The following is a 24,190-nucleotide window of genomic DNA, read 5'->3' as shown; positions in this document are numbered from 1 at the left end:
CCTATTTTATTCGAAATGAAATGTACTTTAGTCAATGCGTAGCTAAGCTTTGGCTATGGATGATTTTTCTTGCACATTTTCCACCGGTGCGCCGGTGCGCTCTGTGGTCTGTGCATGTGGCCATGACCATGAAAAAGCACCGTGACAGCCAAGATGCACCCGTCGTCGTCGTCTTCAACCCATCTTACCAGCGCGCCCCCGGCGACGATTAATGTTTATGTACCTTAAATTGGATAATAGCTCTCCGGGCCGGTCTGGGGCCTGGAAATTGTTATCGAGCACTCAGCCCTTCAACAGCAGCAGCAGCAACAGCCGCCATCAGGTGGCGGAGGTGAGGGACAAATTGTCTGGAATCTTCACACAACTTATTTAACGGCATTCCATCGCACGTCCGCGGCTCCGCTTCTTTAGGGACCGACCGACAGACAGACAGACGTGCCCACCACCCGGTTCAGGATTCAGTGTCGTAACGAGCCCCGCTTTAAGCGCAGTGGGCCCGCGAGAGGCCAACAGCAGTTTTTGAAGAGCTTTTTGCAAAGTAATTAAAACATTCTTATGTCGCGTAACGAAGGCTGCACCAGCCAGCCAGTACCCCCTCTTTGCCGAAGGAGGTGGCCCATCATTCGAGAAGCATTCGATTTTACACGCTAAATTATATTTAATAATGAGAAGACTTCGGGGTTTAATTATGAACGACCCCGGAGCGCAGGAGAGAGAGAGAATGGCTTCATTTAGGCGGATAAACGACAGACGACGAGCTATCGGGGGGTCTAATTGTGTTATTATGAGTTTTTCCGCGTCGCAAAACGGTCACAGGAATTGAATTCCATTAGTTCATGGTGACGTTACATAACGTTTTTCGAAAGGGAGTATTGTGCAGTGAATGGAGTCTACAAAAATCCGAATACCACTTCTGAAGTAGACTTGATTTTTAAGGATGCAAATGAATTGTTACTTGAAGCACAGCGCACAGAGGAAACAATGCACCACAAAACAGAATACCTCTAGAACACAAAATACAAAAGAATACTGTGTCGGTGAAGGTATATCCTTCCCATCTTCCCGTCTTGCCATCGAGAGCTCAAGAATCTCAAAACCTGTAGTCCGGATATTATCAGAAAACAATACAACACCCTGCAGCCCCCTACAAAAAACTCGCGCGTTATTACTTTCTCATCAGTCAAATGGAAGTTCTGGTTCTGGAAGGAGCGATTCAAAACAAAACCAAAAAAAAGGCTAAAACACCTCTGCGCCTTCCACCCAGGTTCGCCTTAATACGATCTCTCTCTCTCTCCCTCTTCTCGTCCAATCCATTTCCGAGTTTTTTTTTTCAGTGTGAAAAACCCCTTCTCCAGATTGCTCTCGTTGCCAGTGCGTTTCATATTCTTGACACCAAAAAAAACCCCAAGGACAACATTGCGCTCCGAGGATCCTTTTCGCCGGAAGTGACGGAAGTGTGTCCACACACCCATACACACATTCAACTTCCAACGTTCGTAGTAGAGCCCTGAATGTGACTTATGTACAAGTTCCTCCAGCTCCGCTTCACTTCCAAAACGAACGAAATGAAATGCTCTTCCATGCTTTCTTCCCGCTCCATTTCTTTCTATCGCGCCCGAAATAGCATATCTTGAGGAGTCCTCCTCCACTGCCGAAAAAAAAAAACGAATCCTTGGAGGCAGGCAGAAAGGCAGACCACGCGCCACCGTCGATGGTCGTTGCTCCTTTTTACATCAGAAATATACACGCGGAATTGCCACGGAAAAAAAACAGATTCGGAAAAAAAACGAAATATTTGGCTGTCTCAACTTTCTCTCGCCCGTTCGCTCGCTCGCTTCCGCTTGGCGCATTATCTGATCATATCCGGCCGGGGGTCCTGGGGGCTGTGGTGTGAGGAGGGCAAAAACGATTCCCAATTTTGCACAGCTTCCAGCAGCAGCGCACCGGCTTGGCTTGCTTGCTTGAGTAGCGTCGGCGTCGTGCGTAGAGAAAGGCAATTTTCTTTTTCCTGTTCCTGGCGGGGTCAAATCGAATGTCCTTCACAGAACTCTCGGCACCGGAGATAGCTTCTTCGTGGTCTCTTCCTCACTTCCAAAAGTATCCAACAGCAATTTATATCTTCCATTTTTGTTTCCAAGTTTACCCGTGGGGGTCAATGGCACTCGTTACTTGGGGTAAACCTATCTCTTTCTCTGTGCAATAATCCTATTAAAAATGCCACCAAACTACACTACTGACTCCTACGGAAAGGTTTGCTCCAATCTCTCCTATCAAAAGCAGACGCGGCGGAGTTGCTTTCCTGGTTTTGATGGCAACACACAACATGGCGCGATGCTTTCGCTATCTTACGCGCGTGGCGGAGGCAGGGGGGCTGCTGGTCCACTCCTATGTAAATAGGATCATACTCTATTAATAATTTGCGATGCTTCTAAGGCAAGCGAGCGACGGGAAAAACATAAAGAGACCCGGTGCGCTAGCCGGTGTGACATAGAACGAAGCTTGAATGTGGATGAGACGCACCATCTGCTGCTGCTACAGGGACTGGTCAGTGTTCCGGAGGAATAGCATCTATTTAAGGGCATTTCAACGATGACAGTGTACGACGAGGACGACGCCAGAGCATGCTTATGTTAATATAGACTTCTCGTATCACACAAGACCGGAGCAGGAGCAGGAGGAGGAGGAGGAACAGAAGGTCCACCTCCTATTTCCTCTCCCTCCCCTCGCTCTCTCTCTCTCGTACAAACCTTAAGTTTGTTGACGAAAGTTTAATAATAGTTTTCGTGTGCATGTGTCTATGTGTTCTTCGTGGACAAAATGGAATGCTTCGTTCGCTAGTAGCAGCACCGGCAAGCGACCATAATGATGATGATGGTTGGGATGGACCTCAGGTATGGAGAAAACCATCCACCGCAAAAGGTTCTGTTCGTCGTGCAAGTCTACGGCACATGAGAGCTAGGCGGCTTCGCAGAACATCTCCACGGTACCTGGTGGACTGAATCCATAATTAACTGTTTGAACTGTTGCTTCATATCGAGCGTATGGGTAGAGATCGCCCAGTTACACACGATGGCAGGACTTAAGCACAACTTTCTTCAGCGTTTTGGCGTCTTGTGGGAGTGCGCCTCCCCCCGACTTTTGTATAATACATCACCACCACCACCGATACAGACACCCACGGGTTTCCTCTCAAAACACTAGCTTTCATCCATTCCAAACCCAATGTCCATTTTGCTTAAAGCACTCGATGGTCGCAAAGACGCAGAAACGTCGTCCACCAAACAACGTCAAAACCCAAAGCGCGTAAAACATGTCTTTTAGATTGCGGTGTTTTTGGTGGAAAACTTATACGCTTTCGAATCGACAATGAGAGCAAATTGGTTGTCATCGAGGGAGCGAAAGAGGGAAAAGTATTTCACTTTCCCCCCCTTTTTTTTAGGTGCTACGTCATGTTTTCCGTGGAAAGTCATGCTGTTTAGGATGCTCTCTCTCTCTCTCTCTCTCTCTCTCGTGCGAACAGTGACAATTGGTTGGTTTTGATTAGCATCTAATAAATCTTCCTTGCTGCGTCATTCCAGAATGAGTTGTGTACCATTCATTTCGGTAAAAAAACAAAAATATGGTAATCTCTTAAAAAATGCATAGTTTCTGGGATTAAATATTTCAATCATCTGCGAGTGGAAGGGGATAAACGGAATGTAGTTGGTACGTAATAAAACATATTCCTACTCTCTATGCCCCTTCAAGATATTTTTAAGTTTTTGGCCCATTTAATGGATTATTTAGCCATTTACATTTCTATTACAAACTCCTGAAACTATGGAATTTAATAGAGATGTAGATATTTGTTTTTTTTGTTGATGTTGAGATGTTGTTATATTTGTTCGAGAGCTTCAAACAAGAACCTTTAGTCTCTACACCATAAAAAACATTGATCATCGTTACAGACTTGTATCAATTTGTAGATTAGACAATGTTGACCACCGACCGATCGATACCATCGTGTGGCCAACAGAGGAAAGAATTTCAAGAATTTTAAAGTTAGACCCAGCACACCATCACTAACTAGTGACTGGTAACAAGACACAGCAGAGTGTAGTAGTAGCCTCGCTAGTGTTAGTCAGCTCTTCAGTACCTCGAGAATTCGGTATTCCTCTGCAAAAACAGTGAGCAAAGATTTCAACGAAATGATAACAAAAATGTAGAGCAGTTCCTAGAGCCACTTAAAGCCGCAGTGCTAGTGGCGCAGCATCACCGAACAGAATCCCATCAGAATAAATCACTCAAACGGAAGGTAGGTGCTTGCCGGTCACGCCTTCACGCCCGGAACTCAATTAAACCTGAATGCGGGGGTGAGGGAACACGACTGCAATCAACATTGTTGGTGTTACAGCAGTTACAAATATCTGTTTGCTCACCATCATCCCCATCCTACAACCGAGCCTCTAGCACAGGTGTAGCAAGGACACGGATTCGAATCCTCCATCCATCGCGATTCGATATCGCACCACCACTTTCGGAATTTACGCGACATGGACATTCCCCGTTCGCTCTGTTTGTTTTTTTTTTCATTTTCCGTTCCGTTTCGTCGTGATTGATACACTGCAGTGGACGGACGGACACAAACGTCATGACCAATATGGGTAACTTGCCGATCGCCGGACAGTATGTGTCACCAGCAAGTAGGATGATGTGCAGAAATGGAAAGAGAGGGACCGGAAGTAAAGAGTAGAGAGAAAGCGGAAAGGAAATCCAGTGACACACAGAGAGTGTACTACACAGGACGGCAGATCAGAAATTGTAGCGTTCGCACCAATTGAATAAATCATTTCGACGGGTTTTTCCCGTACTACGGACGGATACTGGGTACCGAGCGGGTGGAATTGTTGACGCATGTCATTTGGAGGAATATTATGAATTTCCAACTAGCCACGAGAGATGATTGCGATGCTACATCCCCTCTCGCCATGGACACAACTGTATTAAACTTGGATAGTCGTTTGAATGCTGAATCATACACAATCACACAGATAAAGGACTGACTGATTCGGGGTAACTTTGTCCGAAAGTCATCTTCACGATCGGACATTCCAATCTGCCTTCTTTCCTTGAAGAAAGAGAGAGATAGGCGGAAAAGAGTGAAAGAGGATGGTCTATCAATTAAGGCCGAATGCGCCCACAAATTGATGCTCATCTATCGATCATGAATCATCCATTAGCGCGAGAGGCGAATGGCGAATGGTTCATCTACGACCATCACCTCATCGTTTCATTTCCAAAGTTTCCAACAAATTAATGGCGGTTTGTGGCCGTGCTGTGGAATGGCAAAGGGCCCAGGACACTTATTTCCTGGACCATACAAGAGGTTGAAGGAAACAGGAACTGCAATTACGAGATGTCAAGTCGTGCCGCTGTTGCTGGCTCCCAGGACACGACAACCGTCACCCGGTAGTTATGATGCTCGTTCTGCGGAATCCAAGAGAGATTTCGAATGTGATTTACCAAAAATCGATCAAAAATGTACGGCGAGCAACCATGTGCGGTATTACGCCACCCCAACATCGCCCCACATTTCCTTCGATCCTGGTTCATGTGGGCGTCGCGTCAACACGAAATTGGAAACCCAAACGCACACCTCGAACCCCGAAATTGAGTTTTCCATTTTCACACCAGGGTGCGCAAGGTGGGCAAAATTGAATTTCGCTCCTCGGGAAAAGGTGCTCAAGGGCAAGGATGTGGTGTCTGTGAGCGATAATGCGTTTGCAAACGCGTAGTAGAAATCAGTTCACGTACGTGGTCGGTGACACAACCGGCAGGCAACGCTCTGTTAACGCACGAAACGTGATCGTCGACGGCGAAAAAGTGATATCTTGAACAGCGATGTTCTGGTAAAGAGAAGCCTCATTTAGGGCAGTACCAGCATCATCATCATCAGCGCAAAACGCATCGTTAATTGGTTCTGTCAACCAAGTAAATCGACCCACTCTGCCCAACACCAACACCAAACAGGCACACACATCCAGACACAACTTTCTCCGACTCCGATGATTAACCTGTGTCTCATATGTCTGACTGACTCCACCTCAGCTGACGATCCGTCAGCTCAGCTCAGCTCAGCTCAGCTCAGTTCGTTCGGTTGCAAAAATAGACTTCCTTTTCCATTTTCACTTCCGTCTTCCGTCCGGTTGACACACAGAGTTTGGGTTCTTAATTAGCGGCAAACATGGCCACAGGGCTTCAGCTACCGAAGGCGAATTTTGGCACTCCCCTCGAAGCCGGAAGTGGTGTAATTTACACAATGTTGACAAGCGTCCCCCTCTGACCGAAAACCAGTTTATAAGGGTGGCCCGCCCCAGGGTGCGGGATCTGGAGTTTGATCAGCGAACCTCCGAACGAACGAGCGAACGAACTTGATGTACAACGATGACAGGTTGCCTGGTGCTGCTGCTGCTGCTGCTACTGAGAGGTCGTCGCCTTTCCTTGGGCGAAAATGTCGCGCAGAAGAAACTTTTCCCATTTCACGCTTCGCAACCCGCAGCAGGTTCCTCCTGCAAATGGCGCAGAACGTCGGACGTCATTCCTGTAGAGGATTGGAGAGCTGGTGGACAGGACAGTGGAAGGAATGAAACGGCGTGCACACATACTATGGGGCCAATGGGCGCACCCACGGAGACATATTAAACACTTCAAATACTTCACGACGTTACGTAATCCAGCCCAATGGTGGCTGGTTTCAGTTGACGGAGCTTTTTTTTTTTCTTCTGTAGTTCCCAGAGAGGACAGGAGCTGCATCTTATCAGGACGACTAGGCAACGAGATTCAGAGTCTGCCAGCGCGAAGAGACCCTTTTCCTTCTACTTCTAGTCCAGCGATCAATGTGGATACCGTCACTTCATCTCAATCTGCATCCATTTTGATGGTTTGAAAAGAATTTATCGACCTAGATCGTCGTCTTCCATTCTCATTAGCTAGAGCTCGAAGCTATAATCCTTCTTCTTTAATTCCCGATAGTGAGATCGCCGTACAACGTGTACTCCTCCCCGGGATATTCAGTTCTTCAATATTATAAGTTCTTGGATATTCAGTTCTTCAACAACAGTGCTTGAGGGTCATCAGTACTTCAGAATACTGAGGAGCTACTTCCAGCAATTGAGGTGAACTTCTTCGCCACATAAAACTACCTGAAACAATTCGCAAAGGTTACTTTGGTTTTGGATTCGATATTATAGAATAGCCACTTTGGATTTCGGTTGACTTGGGTTCGTGGTTTCCATGCCAGCTGATCAAAATGTGCTGCTGCAGTGTCTCAATCAAAGGAATGTGATTCAGTTACAACCGTTCAACGAACCTCCTCGCATGTCTGAACAAATTTGCAGACAAGACTCGATGTAGTATTCTTTAAAAAAAAAAGAAAATCTGGAGTATGGAACGTCAATTGCCGACAATTGCCACACCCACCAGACCCATCTCCCCAAGGCGTGACGTGACGCAGCACAGAAGGACGCGTCCGGCGTCGTGATTTCCTGGCCGCTCCCCCCAGCGGGGGAGATAATCAATCAAAATCACTGTCACTGTCGGAGTCGGACATCGAGAGATCGTTGGCGCGACGGATGGCCGCTCCTAGAGGTCTTGTTAAGGCTAGGTTCCAGGAAGGCACCACAACCAAACAACAAGGAGCACCGAACCACCACGAAGGACGAAACAATCGATTATAATTTGTACAAACTTCTTCTGGCCCACCCCCGGGGGAGGATGCGACAATTCAGGTGTCATGTTACCTACCGCCAGGCACCTTAGAACACGACTTCTTTTAATTGAATTGAAATTTATGCCAACGTTGGTGTGCTATCTTTGCAAGATTGTGCCCAAGGGGGAGTGTGATGATTAATCACTCCTTTCCCCCCATTCGTTTGCGCATCTCGCACTTTTGCGTCACATTTTTTGGCCACCAGATAAGGTGCGCGTTGGTATTGGGTGGTGATAACGTAAACCAGAGAGAGGTACAGTACGACGTAACCTCAAGCAGGATGTGTACAGTTTACTTCAAATACTTTGCCAATCTCAAGGGCGGGTATCCAGTATCCAGGGAGTGAAATCCAAGACGAGGTTTTTTCCCTCCCCCATTTCTGCCAGCGAGTGCGCGGAACACTGCAATTTGACTATCCTTCAAAAGCGGAATGTTATATTGCTTCTGCGCTACGGTGGTTGTCGCGGACGGACACCAAATGCGGAAACCATAATCCACACCACCCTCCCTCACTCTTCCTCGTAGTGCACTGTTTTCCTCTGGCCACGAAGGACGTGCTTGCTTCCTTCCTTCCGTCCTCCTTTCTGTTCATTTCCGCCCGTTCGTGCCCGTTCCTTCCTTTTGCTCTGCGCGGAACGCGATTATGAGTCAACCACCCAGCGCAGCACCACCCCTTCAATGACCTCTTCTCTTTTTCTCTCTTTCCGTACGCTTGCCAACGGTGAGGAGGAAGGTGGAGGACAGTGGTGCTATGTGAGTCACCGACAAATACGACCAACAACAGGAAGAACGCACCAGACCAGCGCTGGCAGAAGAAAATTGCTTCGCGCCAATACGGTCTCCCCCGTTGGTCGTTCTGAGACTCTCTGATGGAAAGAGAGGGAAACGTTGTACACAGAGAGAGAGAGAGAGTGTTGCGTGAAGTGGCGTTTACCTTTCGTTTTCCTAAGAAGCCCCACAAGGCCCCACCGGACCGGGCCAGACCAGACCAAACGAGACCGGTGCCCCGCCAGCTTGAGCAAACACAAATATGCTTGACATGGTTTCGCCACCACCAGTACCGGCACCGGCACCAGCCACCCCACCCCAAAGGGGTGTGTGCGTTGCCCCGTGAAGAACACGTCGTTTTCGGTTTCGTTTCCAGCTGGCCAGCGTGCGGCGTCGTTCGTGGTGCCGTGGTTTTTCTTTCCGAGCATTTTGGGAATGTTCGCTGCCGAGCGGCAGCATTTTTCTGTATCAAAAGAAAGGCGAAACACCAGTGTTCAAAGGAGAACATTTTTGGTGAAGAATGTTGGTCTTTAAACCTTTTCCTTTAAAGTAATATGATTGGTTACTTGATGTAACTGTCCGTTTGGTGGCATTGGCAGTATTTTATTTCAGTTTTGTGCTCTTACACGAATGTAACTGTCAACACATCATAGCAACCAGCATTGATATACATATTTCATGGCATATTCAGTCTGGAAATTGGGCAAAAATGCGTTTGCTTATCAGAAATGAAACAATCTGAAAGCCTATCCTAAATATTGTGTAAAATGTCGTACTCAGTCGGATAAAAACGGACAAATACACAGCTGTTTGAACAACTGCGTCCGTCATAGATGGCTCAGTGCATCTCGCAGCTTTGGATCGCTTTCGGAAACGATCCAAAATTTTGAAAGTTAATATCCACCATGGCCTCAAAACTGCTGTACCTTGAAATATTTTTCAAATTTTGTGCACTTTTATTGCCATTCATTTACCCGGCCATATACTTTTAAAAAATGATTATGTAAAACTCTTTTTTTTTTACTTTAAAGTGCGGCCAACAATTGAAAAATAGCGAATATAAAAAAATACTCATCCAACAAAAGAATATCGCTCTGTCTCGTATTTGAATCTGTATTTTTCAATTTTTTCACCAAATTATAGCGTTAGATCATTGAAAAGTTACAGGTTAATACGGCATTTGCTAGGAAAAAATGAATAATAATTTTGTCGATAGAAAAAAGCAATAACAACCTTTTTCTGGCTCGTATTACAAGCATTATCTCCTCCAAAATATTTCGAATAGTTTGAATATTTGTAAAAAAACAAATCAATGCAGATAAAAACATTTCAGACGACGCATAAACTCGCCACAGTAGAACAGAGCAACATTGCCGCATGCAATTGATCAGGCAGAACACAAAGAACGGACGCACACCGGGGTAGAGATCGCATCTCCTCCTCTCGCATGGTGATCACCACACCTCGCCCCCCCCCCCCCTCGATCGCGTATAGAGGAAAAGACAATTTATACGAATCAACCAACAAACAAGCAATGCGCCAGCCACCGTGCACCGGAACAATGGCACCGCGGAGCCGAACACATCGAGAGGGCAATCGAGTGGCCAGTGTTAACCTTGGCCTTTTCTTATTAGCGGCACGAAAAGCGCTCCATTTCGTGGTTTTGCACCCCCGCCACCTTCCATGATCGTCTCGTCGCATAACCCACAATCGGTATTGGCCCGAGGGCAACAGCAGCAGCAGCATGTGGGCAACAGCATGTGTACATTGTGTGGCCACTAGGGTGTCCAATTAACGGGCACACATTCATGCTGCCCGCAAGGTACGGCGAGACAAGGAGGAGGTGGTAGTAAGCGTACACAAAACCTGGTAACCGATAGCGAGGAGTGTGACCGGCATACCGAAAATGCATCCACGATGCTGAAGTTGCAAAGCCACCACCACGTTATGCAATGCACAGTAGGTCGCCAGCAGCTCCGTGGTGCAACCCGCGAGATTTGGCGAACACACACCAGGTGGTGGTGTGTGACCTCCCGCGTGCTGGGCTCGTGCTCCCTTTACATACATTTGACAATCATTTTAAAATATGATCGCGTAGCGCAACAATCAAGCCACGGATTCCCTCTACTCAAGGGTCTCAAGGTCCTCTTAGTAGGGAAATCTGATCAGCGTCATCATCAAGTGAATCATTTGCAGGCCATGCAATTGTGCTGGCAACGCTCCGCGGGGTGGATCGCGATCATAGTACGCTTTGGTTGAGCAATTCCAGGAGGCCCAGCCCAGCCGTATAGCCATGTTTGATTGGTTTTGTGCGGATAAAAACACCGCCAGCACTGCTTAAACAGGGAGAGAAAGAGAGAATTAGAGAGGTGGTGGCGTTACATTGCAAAGTGATGATTCACGCGGAACGGGTTTTCCAGGTTTTCTAGTTGCCACGCGCTTGGTTGTCCAGCGAGAGAGAGAGAGAGAGAGAGAGAGAGAGAGAGAGAGAGAGAGAGAGGCCTCTCGCCTTTTTAGAAAACAGAATTCGTTGATCAAAGTGTGCCCCCTTTTCTTTTGAACTCGCGATGACCAAACGCAAAAAAGGATCAGATTACAAATCGCCTTTGGATACCGTGGACTACTCCGCTATCTAACAAAATTCGATGACATTCGCAGCACAAAACCGTTTCTCGAAACGTAAAATCGCCCGCTTCCTTACCTTTAAAACCTGGCTTTTCCTAAAGCTCAACTCATCGTCCGCTGTGGCGTTGAAGTCGTGCTTTGCAACGGCCTCCATGTTTCTGTAGCTTCTCTCGCTTGGTCACAACACTGCCGATGGATTCCGGTGCCGGTTCTCAGAGTGGTGCTGATCACCAACAACAAAAAAAAGGACGACGTCCTCTCTGCCTCTGTGCTGGTTGACGGATTTTCCTGCTAGCTTCTGCTGCCGCTGTTGCTGCTGACCGTAGAGAACTGATCGTTGGTTGATCTTTTGCCGGAAATCACAACACCATACGCACTCCCACAAAGGACACTTCCGTCACACCACGTCCACAGCAGACACTCCGGGCACTTTCGGTGCGCACACAGGACACAGAACACGGACGAAGAATTATCGGCTTCTGCAATGCCCCTGATGCTGCTGCTGCATCGATACCTTGGGGTTTGCAGGTTTTATTTATTTATTAATTTTTTTTTTTTGAGGAGATCAGTGCCACGACACCGAATTCCGACACAACAAGCACACCGCAGCAACAGCACTGCCACTTTATTCTCCTTGTATACACACTAAAAACCTCACGACTCACGCACGGGACGACTCCAAAGGCGCGCGCGCAGGCTGATCGCAGGTTACTGAGTTGACGGTGATGATGACGGACTTTCAATTCACGAAAACGTTGCACAAACCACGATACGGACGCAGGAACAGGACGCACTACACCATGACACACCTTCAAGACTTGTAACCCTTTAAGGCTTGAACAACTTCACAGCTGCAGAGACGGGGAGGAAAAGAGAAAAGTGAAAAATAAGACAACGAGCCAACGTGCACGGAGCGAACTCTAATGATAAGTAAACACGACGTAAAGGGACGCCCCAGGCACGCACTAATGGCACCTTTGCGGTACGTGGGGGAATATGGATCTGAAATAGCCGCCACTGGACTCGCGATGGTGTCACTCCACGTGACGTCACTGAAACGTCCGGTGGCGCAGGGGATGCGCCGCACGACCGTCACCACCTTTTTCAATAGTTCAACACACACACAGAGTGAGCGAGCACATGATGATCATCACACGCTTGCACGAAACCACGACTTCGACTCACTGTGAGCGGAGATTGCTTTATTTAACTCGCAAAAAAAAACGGTGAAAATGCCGGTAGAATCTGGCGAGACTCGCGGAGAGACACACCATAGGCGCACACAAATACAGAGCGGCGAGGAGATAAATGTGCAAGGTTGTTCTATACTTGGGGGTTTTTCTTTATTTTTCTACGTCGAACCTGGCGGTAACATAGTATGCAATGAAACGAGGTAAAAAAAACTCATCCACCGCCGATGACGTCACTGCGCACGTTACGAGTTTTCTATGAACCGAAACTCCATCGCCAGCCCCTTCCTACAACCCCCCACCCAGCGAGCGGGGGAAGATGTATCTAAAAAGGTTCTAACTCGCTCGCTCTCTCTCGCTCTCGCGTGTCTCTCTGTTTCTCGGTTCCAATCGCGACTGTTCACCAACACACCATCATGGCGCGTTTGCGAACCGAACTGTGTACCATCAGCACTAGCATCCGCTGCAATGCGAGGGAGGGTGTTGCCCTCGGTTGATAAGTTTTTTTTCATATAAAAACATAAATATTTGGAACACTCTTTCCAGTGGCGATCACACTTTCGTGCGCTCCGGTTCTTCTTTTATCGCTTCTCTCCTCCTTTCGCAATCCCTTTCTCCGTAGGGTGTGGATCTCGCCTCTGCTTCTACTGCCAGCGCGATAATCTTGCCCGTAAATCATCGCTCGCGCGAATATTGCGAAGGTCATAATCACCATCGTCGTCGTCGTCGTCGTCGTCATCTTCTCTGACTGCTGGGGATTAGCAATCTCTCTGCTGCAACTCTTTACACCGCGCGTCCACTACCGGTAGCGAACGCATACTATATGATCTCTAGTGGGGGTTTATGATGAAGCGAAAGTATCCGGAAGCGCCAGGTTCCCCCTCCGACGGTGACAACGAGAACATTTCATTATGTGTTGGACACCAACCGGCTAGTGTGCTGAAGGAAATTTGCATAACGAACGTGCGAGCGCGTCGCTGGTGAGATGCAGGAGGCATGACCGCGATTCCCATTGCCACACCAACATAAAACCGCCCAGTAAAAGCACCCGTGAACCCGTAATCCCCCCCGCCGAAAAACGCACCAACGTTGTGGTTGTGCTGGTGGCCCGGATAGCAGAACAATCGCATCATCGTGCGTTTATTTTTAGGCATCACGCCAAAATCACAGAATCCGTGTCCGAAAACCTAATAATGGTTTTCGGCGGGGAGGCCAGCCAGGCCGCGTGAACTCAGTTGGCGATGATGAAACCGAAACGCATTTAACGTGCGGTATCATCTCGTTTCCAGATTATTGCAAGCCGACCTTTCGCACGCCCAATATTGTTGATGGAATTTATCGAAATGTTATTGGCATTTTATTGGGGTCATTCTATTTTATCTAACGTCTGTAAAGAACAATAAACAGAATCAATAAATATTCTATCAAATCAGGGCAGGGTGAAAAAGAAACTGAAAACATAGTAACCACTGATCTAAGCAATGGTTACTGTGTAGGAAAAACGGTTATGCACTAACTTTTCAGTTGAGATTTTCCAAGACCCAATGAAAATATTACTTAAAATGCCAGACTCTTTAATATATTTTTTCACCATTCTGAAAATCGCGCATACATCAATGTAATCTACAAATGGTGAATAAATTGACGAATAAATAAATACATTTGCATCCAACCAATTGATCTACAATATTGGGCCTGTGTGTAGGCCGCTTTACAACTACAAATTGTTTGTTTTAATACTAATAAACCTCATTACGCCAACGGACGCAGAACGGCGTTCGATTAGCCTGGTTGACAGGTTCATTGTAGCGTTCCGTCGCTCGTTTTGTGGTCGCTTTAAATTGACCATAAAGTACGATTAGCGCCTGGTAAACGTGTTCCGGCAAAGGTGAGCACAGCCAGCCGCCCCCGGTTAAACAGATTAACCTTTTTCTTTTCGTTCTTTGATGCCAGTCAGTATGGTGTGGTCGAGGGGTGGGGTTTTATGGAAACCACGATGAACACATCGTCACAGCCAGCTGCATAAGGAATGGAAAATAAATTATTTTCACGAGCCGGGCCGTACCGAGTCAATAAAAAACGTTGATTCGTTCGAAGCGGATTACTCCGTTTTACGGTGATGATGAGAATGAGCTTGAAGAACGGCTGACCCCTTGAACAAATTGCATTCCTCCAGCAGTAGACCGATAGCAGCAAGTGTACCGGGTCCGTATCTACCGCATGGCGCCATTATCCTCGTCACAAGCAAAAAGGTGACAAAAAGGTGGTGTTTTTTTTTCTCTTCAAATGTTTAGCATCCTCGATGCGCACACAGTGTGCTGTGCAAGATGATGATATCATCACTAATCAAACATTGCGACAGACACGACGTGCGTGGTGTTCAGAGAAAAGTTGAATGTTTATTTGAAAAATGTGAGGCAAGATTGAACTAAAGACGAGACTCAACATGAAACGTTCGGCGTTTTGCTGTTGCCCCAAACCCAACCACACGGACACACGCGCACATGGGTTCGGGGTTCGGTGTCTCAGCCAGTCAGTCCCTTGCCGAGGAAGAGGAGCGAGAATCTAATCAGATTTTAAAAATAACTCCCAGCGCCAAATAACTGAAACATGCGGCCGGCCAGCAGCCACCAGAACCACACACGTAATACGCGTATCCTGGGCCTGGCAACCTGCTCTACTGGGCTGCGGGAAAAACTCATCCCCATGGACATCGAGACGGACCGAGATGGGTAACTAATAATGAAACTAAAATAATAATCGCTGGTTGTAGAGCACGAATTTGAAGGCAGATCATGATGTTTTCACCGTTTGTACCATAAAAAACAGCAAACTTTTCCAAATAAACCAGATTCAGAGCAGATGCTGGATAGCCCCCAAGGATACCGATCAAAGAATGCCTCTTATTAAACCAAAAACACTTGTTCCATATCGCTCCAAATAGAATGCCCCCGGTAATGTGCAATGCAACTCCTCTCCTCCTCAACCTCAAAGCAAGCGGGGTGAAGGTTGCTACAGACGCACACCACATTTGATGATTTCAAATGCCGGGAGGAGAAGGTTTGGAGAAGAAGAAGAGTTGCATTCCTTTGCAACCAAACCACCCGCTGGGTGTCTGTCTGTGTCGGTGCTCGCATCCCCTACGGAACGCAATCGCGGTTTCGTCGTTTCGCCGTTCCTTGGCAGTAAGAAGGTTGCGCTCTGTGGCCACCACCGAATATTTGTTCTCTCGATGCAAAATCAGTAGAGCAAGCGATGATGATCGCGTGCGATGATGATGAAAGGGTTTAAAAATGTTCTGCTGCATATGCGTCTGGTTGGTGTGCATGGCATGGTATGCATGTGTGTGGCTCGAGCGTGTGTAAGGAGGAGGTAATGTTCCGCGGATTCTGGGACCCGGGAATCAACGGGGGGGGGGGGGGGGGGGGGGGGGGATGGAGAGTCACACACACCCACGACCGCGCAGCACGAACATACACACAGCGGCAGAGGGTAATAATAACAAAAATAGGAACAAAAATAACATGTTTAAAGGGATGAACAGGGAGAGAGAGAGAGAGGGAGAGCGAGAGAGACAGAGCAAAGAGAAGAACCTCGTTAACCTCGTTCCACCTCGGAGAATGCATTCTTAGTAGGCACAGCAAAAGGGGGTTGGGCGACTTTTGCCAGCGCTGGGTGCGCCATGTTAATTGAAAATCGAATGTCCATAAAAAATGCAACCAAATGCCGGGTTGCTATGATGCATTTGGCCGACAGGGCAAATGATCAGCAGCATCATTCGCATGGCCAACTGGATCTTGAGTGTCTGTCTGTCTAGGGGCCCTTTTTTCACCGATCGAAACACATCAAGTAGCCAGCCGCAGCATATTTCCAACATGAAAATGGTTCAAGAACCGAACCGACCGGGAACACACGGACTCGACCCACACATACAGATAGAGATTACCTTCGTCAAAAAAAAAGGCTTCTCTGTCGAACCGTGCTGCAGATAGGAAGATAGGCGGGTACGGGGTGGGATGCGACCAACCATAGAGACACACACCACATAAAGGCACGCGGTCAAGCATCGTGTGGTGACCCCGTCGTCGTCGTCGCCGTCGTCGGGGTGTGCATATGAAATCGGGACTGGTAGGAACCACCATCACCACCGCCTACTTCGCTGAAAAGGCATTCTTGATCTCGAACTGCACTTCATCCTTCCTGGCTGCGGCACTTACTCAGTCATTTCCGCAAAGCCTACGAGAGGGAAATTTGGAAATGTTTCGGGCAGTAAGCAGAAGCGAACGATATTTAACGGGGCAGAGAAAAAAAAGGGTCGCTTTCGGGGCTTGGATGACGACGATGAGACGATGATGATGATGATGGTCGTCGTCGTCGATGATGACGCGCCGTGCTCGCGGGATTCTCAACGCTATCTCTCGGTGACACGCACACACACGCACTCTCGTTTCGACGCGTTTTATCTCGCGGTGTCGGTGGCGTTGGCGGCGTTCCACATAGAGACACAACGTGAGCATAAAACAGGAAGGCGACCGACCGACCGAGCGACCGACCGACCAAGCGAGTGAACGAAACCGAGCACATTGTGGTGCGCGACAGTGCGAGCAGGATGGGCGTACCACTATATTCACTTTTGTCAAAAATGGGAAACACTTTGGGGGCTGCCGTGTGCCGTGGAATCTACTGGAACAAAAACGCAGCATACACCCCGCGTGATTCAACGCATTACACACGGACGCACGCACGCACGCACGCACTCACTGCATCCCAATCACAGAGACCGAGTGCACTTGGTGCATTTCCTGCCGAACGCACACACTTGAGTGCATCACCGGAGCACCACTCTTTTCATTCAAATTTCCGGCCCGGAGCGCTCCCTCGTCGAGAATCGCACCTTTGCAAATCCGGTGGCTAGAATCCGAGGAGGCGGGGAGGTTTTGCGAACACTTGCCGTCGTCGTCGTCGTCGTCGATGTCGTTGCTAGCGAGAGAGAGGGCTGCGTGACCGCCGCGAGATGGCTTTTGCCGACGTTTAACACACGGATTGGGAGACGACAACAGAACGAACGGCGGCCACGGCATTTCTCGGTCGGCGCCTGCTTGCACCCACACATCATTAACGCACCACCACCACCAAAGCACGAGTTTGTGGAGGGGGAAGGGTAGGCGGGGTGCGCTCCACCCTCGGCTCGCCTGCTCCAGAAATCTGCCGCACATCAGGAGCGTTTTCCTTGCGCTACTGATTTTGTAGCATTTTTTATGTAATTCAAAATACTTTTAAACGGAACAGGCAAACATGGCGCATGTTTTCGTGAAGGGGAATTTCATCTAAAATTAGTGTTGGTTCGATTAAACTCCCCATAAACAAACAAGGTAATTGCTGGTTGCGTTAAAACAATTCGGTGCGTTTGATGTGCCACCGTCTGGCCGGCCTTAAGCCTTTTTCCTCGTGATCTCCCCCACAATCACCGCCCAGCATGCACACCAATGGTGCTGTACGCACGCACACACCCAGCACTCTCGTGTGGAACACAAATTTCCGACGAAAACGAACCACGGCAACTAGCGGCGTTGGCGTTAAAGAAGGCGTTGATTTTCACAATCACCGGCTTCCTTTTGCGTTAAAAAGGATCGTCGATGGAAGGCGCCACTCGGGGAGATTGTATTTATCTTACTTTGGAAACACAAAAACTAGACGATTATTGCACGCAGCACAAACAAGAAAGCCCGACGACGAACCGTGTGCGGCAGTAGATGATCTCCTTGCTGGACAGAGTGCACAGTGGTGCTGAAGTAGAATAACGAATTGAAGCCGGCCTGAGAAACATCTTTGCGAAATCGAGTATTTTTAACATGATCGATGATTAGTCACGCTCCTGGTGAGTTTCCATGGTCTGAAACGATTTCTTATCCAGTCGAACTAAAATCCATCATACCATGACATTCCCAGCGACGGGATTGATTTACTTTCTAGAACAACAAAATATATTTTTGCACATTAATACAAGTTGACGGCGAACTGGGGTAGCCCAGATGGTCTTATTTGTGTTTCTCGTCCTCTCTGGGCTTAAAAGGATCACTCCACACTCGCATATCTGCAACGATTAAAGAGGTATGAGATGAATCGGATGCTTTCATCCTACGTTAAAATGCTTATATTACTTCCTGGCTGAATTTCTTCCTGCTTGATTCCTGCCCTGTTGATTTTCTGTACTTTTTCTGGGGAAATTAAAAAAGGAAGATTACTAAAACGGAACACGAGCGGCGCGCTGTTTGCGATTCGTATTCTCGGTATTACGGTATTCTTCGGGGTACAACATGGGGTGCACAATGATCGGGTAACAGGCCAATGCAATAATTCCCACGATTCCTCCGACCAACAGGGCGTAGTTTTTCCCCTTTAACACGATCGGTGCCATAATGCTGGAGACCGCGTTTCCACCTCGATTTAACCAAAGAATCACCCCCGAAAAACTGCAAAAACTTTCAAGAAGTCTCGTTCCGCGGTCTGCGCGAGTTATGAAATCCAAAACAAACGCACTGACAACTCCGCCACAACGCACGCACACTACTTGCCGCTGCCGGCCAAAGGAAATTTCTGCGTATTTCGTGATTGTTTTTCATTTATTGTTAATATGCGACAGTTTTCTCGATTTTCCTTTCGTTTTCCCACAAATTTACCCATTCAACACGCTAATTTAATTGAACCATTCGTTCTAAACACAACCAATCTGTTTGGCGCAAAAACGATCTGTCAAACGGGGTTTGAATCGGTGAACCGCGGAAAAACAACTCCGGTCGCGTCGTGAAGTTTCTTGTGAAATTCGGTGCTAACGACACCTGCACGGGTGGCCATGAACGAGCTATATTCACAAAACAAGCGCCGTCGTCAGGCAAAGGAACAGCAGCAACAGCAGCAGCAGAATGAGAACGAGGACGATATTTGGGGCAGCCAGTTCTCGGTACCGGCATCACAGGCCCCCAGCCAACGGCGGTACCTTTCGCAGCGCAGCAACCTCCAGCGATCGCAATCGGTAAAGACGGGACTGCGGGCACCGGTGAACTACTACGAGAGTGTCCTGCTGATGGCCGGACTTAGCCTTGACGAGCCGGGTGGTGTCGTGGTGCTCAAGTGTGAACCGATCGTGTTCATGCACAAGCTCAAGAACGTTCTGCGCACCAACTCCGACTATCCGGCCAACATCGATCGCTTCCTGGCCGGCATCAAGTTAACCATGAACGATCGAACAAACTTCCTGAAGCTTCTCGAGTGCTGCCAAGTACAGCCAACACCGTCGCCCCCCACAACAACGGCGACCGCAGCACCGGTTACTCAGATGGCATCCGGCGAGATGGCCCGCAAACCGGTCCAGGAAAGTTTAATGAAGATGTTCCTGCTGGTGGACTTTCTGCAGCTGAAGCTGATTGAGCTGCTGTTCGCGTACCTCACTGAGGAGCTGGACAAGGACGCTTCGCCGGGATCGAGTCAAGACTCGATCGTAGGGTTCGTACTGTCGCAGCTCAAGTTCATCGACCACGTCCAGAACGGGGATGTGGTGTTTGAGAAGGTGTTCGAGCTGCTGGCGAAAGCAAACCGGAACGGTGTGGTGTTCGATGAGATCATCTTCAGTATGGAGGACGTTATTGACGTGTCGAAGCACGATGATGCGCTGAGACGGTTGCTGAAGCTACGGCCCAAACCGGAGGATCTCATAACACCCACCACGGTCGAAGTGTTTACCGGGATGTGCCTTAATGTGGAAACGTTGGAACTGCTCCGTCGCAAAGTTATCCAGTACGCATCCGATGGCTGTCCCCTCCGGTACTATCCATCGCTGGTGAAGATGCTGCTAAAGTTCAATCGCAACGAACCACAGGAAAATCTACATGCGATCGTGCGTGAGGTTCGAAAATTGCTCGATACGGGTGCCAATCCGGATGCCTGGACAACGGGAAGCGGCCCGGCGGAGGATTGTGCCGAACAGATTCTGCGTACCATCTACCAGGGTATGATGGCATCGGCGACACTGTTCGACTGTTGGATAGCCTCGATCAAGCAGCTGCCAGCGGCCGAAGATCATCTGCCGATCGATCTGCTGCTGCTCACGATGGCCACCACCATCAACGAGGTGAAGGCACCGCGTATCCGTAAACTCACGATCAAAAAGATATCGCAGGAATTTTTCACCGATAGCCACACGGATCAGCTGGTCAGTGGGTGCTTCCGGTGGGTGCTGCAGAACCATCTCGATAGCTTTCTGCAGCTGATCGAGGGTTGTACCCGTGAGAAGGCAGAAATCGTTTCGGGCTTTGGTGTGGCCTCACTGAGTGCGTTATTCGCGCTAGACCAATCGATCGTCACCACGGATAACCGGGTTGTGTTGAGCAAAATCGTTGGCTTCATCTGTGAAATGGCTTCGGCGAATGTGGTGAGCCGGAATGATTTCCTGATTGGCCGTTGTATCGCCGCACTGCGTAAGTCACAGACGACGCACACGTGGGTCGCAGAATTTTACTAATCCAAGCTATTTACAGGCAAACTGCATGAATCTCACCCGCGAGAGATAGAACGGAGTGCGGAGCTGCTGCTGAAGATACTGGACATTGCACCGGAACTGTCGCTCCGACATTATCGTCCTCTGATTGGGGTCATCTACGCTGCTGCCATTCCGAAACGTACGATGGGTGGCGCTGGTGATGATGAGACCGCAAGTGGTAACGAATCGATCCGTGACAATCTGGAGATCATCGTGAAGAAGCAGCTACTGTGCGATTGCAAGGACACCAAGAAGAAAGGCATCGTGGGGTTGGTGCAGATGGTTTACCATCTCTCGCTCACTCCGGGGGCGGACCAAACCGAGTTGAGCTCGAGTTTCGATTCCGAGCGTACGATCGGTACGATAAGCGAGATACCGAGTGCCGTTGGGCGCACGATGGCCAATCTGATCAGCACCCTTTTCCTGTCGACGAACCAATCGGCCGATCTGTTGGCCATATGCTACGACGAGCTGGCTACGATGATCGCTCAACCACGGTCCAAGACGGCCCCGGGATGGGAGAAAACGTTCATCATGTGGCTGACCGATATGGTGACGATGGACTTTCAGCTTCAGTTTCTGGTCGATGAAGACGTGCCGCTGATTAGCCGGGGTGAGGATGATAATGCGATCCGCTTGGCGCGCCAGCTCTGCATCAACCGGGTGGACGAAGAGGATGCCAATGTCGAAGCACAATCGATCGCGGTGAATGTGGCCGGTGTAGTGCTTGCGCACCAAAGCCGCCACACGGTGAGCACCTACTTGGCGCCCATCTTCCGCCTGATGCGTACGCTGCATGCCGTCCGCTACGATGGATCGCTCGTGTCGATCAATGCGCTGCTCGGTTGTGCGATCGTTGTGCCTTCCTTTTATGGGGACATCGGTGAAGAGGAACGACGCTTTTCGATCGATTCGTACGATGAAACGCTCTGCACGCAGCTACTCGATGTGTACTTCTGCTTGGGGAACTGGTTCCGCGAGTGTATCGGTGCCTTTGTTGGCCACCAGCAGGATGCCACGATACGCCGAAAGGTATTTGCGATGGTTTCGGAATAGGACAGATGGAACCTTGTAATGATGAACTTTCTTTTCGTTTTGTTTAGGTTATTGCGAGATTGCAGGAGCTTGTAAAGCTGGAGCATCATCTCCGTAGAATGCTGGACCGGATGTCCGGCGAGTGCGAGTATGGACCACCGTTGGCTTCGGATCACATGGAGGGCGCAGCTGCCGCAACGCCAATCACTTCGAAAAAAGCTAAACCGGCCAACGAACCAACGTCACGTCGGAAGAAAGCATCCACTAATCCCCATAGAACCATCAATCTGGACGGTACTCTGAGCTCACAGGCGGCGACCACCGCTGGCGTGGCGGGCGCTAGTGCCGCTGGAACCGTAGGACACTTTAACGAGCAGAGTCTCTTGGTACGCTACGGTTACGCCTTACGCCGTATCGATCCGGAGCTGGTGCAGTTGTTTGAAATTCCGCTCCGTCCAGTCCGTGTGCTGGAACCTGCCGATCAGCAAAGCGGATCCTGTATTGCACTGCCCGAGTATCGCTGTGTGTTGGCCAACGTAGCGCTCGCACTGGAACAACCGGACACCGAGGTAACGTTCCAGCGGCGCATGATCGATCGCTGGACGGAATTTGCCGAACGTACGGCCATGCTGATGAATGGGTTGCGTGACAGCACGGGCAGACTTCAGCCGGCATCAGCACAAGAACTACTGCCCCTGAAATCGTGTTACCTATGGAGCTTACGGCTCGCCACGGCACTGCTCGGATGGAAGCGATTCCGTGAGCCACGTGGTCGACAGGAACTGGAGCGAGTGCTGCGCGTGTTGGCTGAGAAGATGACGGAAAGTGCGGCAACCGGTGGCCATCTGGCCGATGTTGCCAAGCTGCTACTAAAAGAGCTGATCGTACGTGAAGCCTGCTATGGTGATCTATCGATCGCCGCACAGCTATACCATCTTGGCCAGGCGATTGGTGAGAATGTTGGAGAACGGAACGTGGTATCGCGAGCGATAGCCAAATTTACGCGCAGCGTCCTGACGGCACCCGAGTTCCAGCGTAGTGCGAGCGCGGAAAGCAAATCGGCTAATCAGCATTTTGTGACGCTGCTGGACGGGATGATCGGTACGATCGGAATGAAGTCACTTAAGCAGCTGATCGTAGAGATGGGCCAGGATTTGAGCATTATGGCGCGAGGATCCGCTAAGGGTAAATCGAAAGGACAGGCCGCAGTCGCTACTGCTGCTGCTTCAGCTGCGGATGGACCACCAGTCCCCGATGATGCCGTACGGACGTTTGTTTCCTTTAAACGATCACACTACGCACTGTTGTTCAAGGGTCTCTGCCGGGCGTTCATAAGGTTGCTTCAGGACGAGATACGCATCCGGAGTGGAGGCAGCAGTGGAACGCATGCCCGTCGGCTCGAGCTTTGGGAGGCCGCCTGTGAGGCGACCGGTGAGTTGACGAACATCGTGCGCCGTGCTCAGCAGCCCGCCAACTTTGGCGTGTTTCTACGCTTCGCCCAGATCTTCATTAAGCTGTTCCTGAAGAGTGGCCTTCCGGTGCTGGAAGTTATCTTGCGGAGCTCAGCAGAGCGTGCCTCTAACCTGCTGTCGACGCTCCAGAACACGACACGCTACCTTCACAACGTCTGCTGCCAGGCAAAGGTAGGGCGGGGTGCGGACGGTGCGGCCGGTGCCGTCGCCCAGATACCGTACGTACGGGAGTGTGTCGAAACGCTCGTGTACCGCGTGAAGGCGGCCCTCGTAGCGAACCGCTGTTCGGCCGTGTTCTGGATGGGGAATCTGAGAAACAAAGACACACACGGTGAGCTGATTCTATCGCAATCCGTCCAAGATGACGATGACGACGACGAGGAAGATGGAGAAGCCGTTGAGGAGGATGGACAGGAACGCGATAACGGTGACTCGGACATTGCGGACAATCTGAGTGATGAAGAAGAATCAGGAGCCGTCGCCGCCGCCGGTGCTAAATCAAAGCATGCTCGAACTCACGGACAATCATCGACGGGCTCGATCGCATCGTTGACCAAATCATCACAAAGCAAGTGCTTCTAGTTTTGGTGCGTTGGCAGGCTGAAGGAGTTTCTTTATGTGCCAAATAAAGTTCATTCCATTCAAACATTTTTTATGTTGTTCGACCAACGTTCTTTCAGTCTACCTGAAACTGGGGGAATCGTCACCAGACATTCTCATTACATAGTAAAACTCACCAAGACTCATATCCATCTGGAATTCTCCCCTGAGAGTGGACAAACGGGATGTGATATACTTAATAATCCACGAGGAGTTC

General features: G+C 49.2%; 3 protein-coding genes across 4 annotated transcripts in view; 1 reads left to right on the top strand and 2 right to left on the bottom strand.

Annotated features, from left to right (window-relative positions):
* Window positions 1–18,068, bottom strand: part of LOC126573988 (growth factor receptor-bound protein 2) — a 23,536-nt gene extending 5,468 nt beyond the window's left edge. Inside the window, exons 1-2 of one of the 2 annotated variants that reach the window (XM_050233862.1) lie at window positions 18,005–18,068; window positions 11,217–11,991 (exon numbers count right to left, since the gene is read on the bottom strand). In XM_050233862.1, the coding sequence (XP_050089819.1) occupies window positions 11,217–11,294 (78 nt within the window). In that variant the 5' untranslated portion in view covers window positions 11,295–11,991; window positions 18,005–18,068. Of the gene's footprint in view, window positions 1–11,216; window positions 11,992–17,224; window positions 17,383–18,004 lie in introns of those variants that run through there. The other variant, XM_050233861.1, reaches the window with a different exon arrangement.
* A 187-nt stretch (window positions 18,069–18,255) lies between these two features.
* On the bottom strand, window positions 18,256–18,884 carry LOC126573989 (small integral membrane protein 20-like). The gene is made up of 3 exons (XM_050233863.1): window positions 18,628–18,884; window positions 18,492–18,548; window positions 18,256–18,424 (listed from the first exon to the last, which is right to left on the bottom strand). The coding sequence occupies exons 1-3, from the start codon at window positions 18,746–18,748 to the stop codon at window positions 18,369–18,371; spliced, it is 234 nt and encodes a 77-aa protein (XP_050089820.1). The 5' UTR covers window positions 18,749–18,884; the 3' UTR covers window positions 18,256–18,368.
* A 282-nt stretch (window positions 18,885–19,166) lies between these two features.
* On the top strand, window positions 19,167–23,977 carry LOC126573978 (Fanconi anemia group D2 protein homolog). The gene is made up of 3 exons (XM_050233828.1): window positions 19,167–20,804; window positions 20,865–21,898; window positions 21,970–23,977. Exons 1-3 carry the CDS (start codon window positions 19,184–19,186, stop codon window positions 23,953–23,955), a joined length of 4,641 nt encoding a protein of 1,546 aa, XP_050089785.1. The 5' UTR covers window positions 19,167–19,183; the 3' UTR covers window positions 23,956–23,977.
* The last annotated feature ends 213 nt before the right edge of the window (window positions 23,978–24,190 follow it).

Source organism: Anopheles aquasalis, chromosome 3 (genome assembly GCF_943734665.1).
Source record: "Anopheles aquasalis chromosome 3, idAnoAquaMG_Q_19, whole genome shotgun sequence".
NCBI classification, from domain to species: Eukaryota; Metazoa; Arthropoda; class Insecta; order Diptera; family Culicidae; genus Anopheles; species Anopheles aquasalis.
The sequence above is the reverse complement of the archived record's forward strand: the minus strand, read 5'-3'. Positions and strand labels throughout refer to the sequence as shown.

Coding starts and splice junctions, on each gene's coding strand:
- LOC126573989 (XM_050233863.1), bottom strand. CDS start 18,748: ATGGCACCGATCGTGTTAAAGGGGAAAAACTACGCCCTGTTGGTCGGA. Junction 18,549..18,627: donor GTTGTACCCCGAAGAATACC/GTAATACCGAGA, acceptor TAATTTCCCCAG/AAAAAGTACAGAAAATCAAC. Junction 18,425..18,491: donor GGAAGAAATTCAGCCAGGAA/GTAATATAAGCA, acceptor TAATCGTTGCAG/ATATGCGAGTGTGGAGTGAT.
- LOC126573978 (XM_050233828.1), top strand. CDS start 19,184: ATGAACGAGCTATATTCACAAAACAAGCGCCGTCGTCAGGCAAAGGAA. Junction 20,805..20,864: donor CCGTTGTATCGCCGCACTGC/GTAAGTCACAGA, acceptor AGCTATTTACAG/GCAAACTGCATGAATCTCAC. Junction 21,899..21,969: donor ATGCCACGATACGCCGAAAG/GTATTTGCGATG, acceptor CGTTTTGTTTAG/GTTATTGCGAGATTGCAGGA.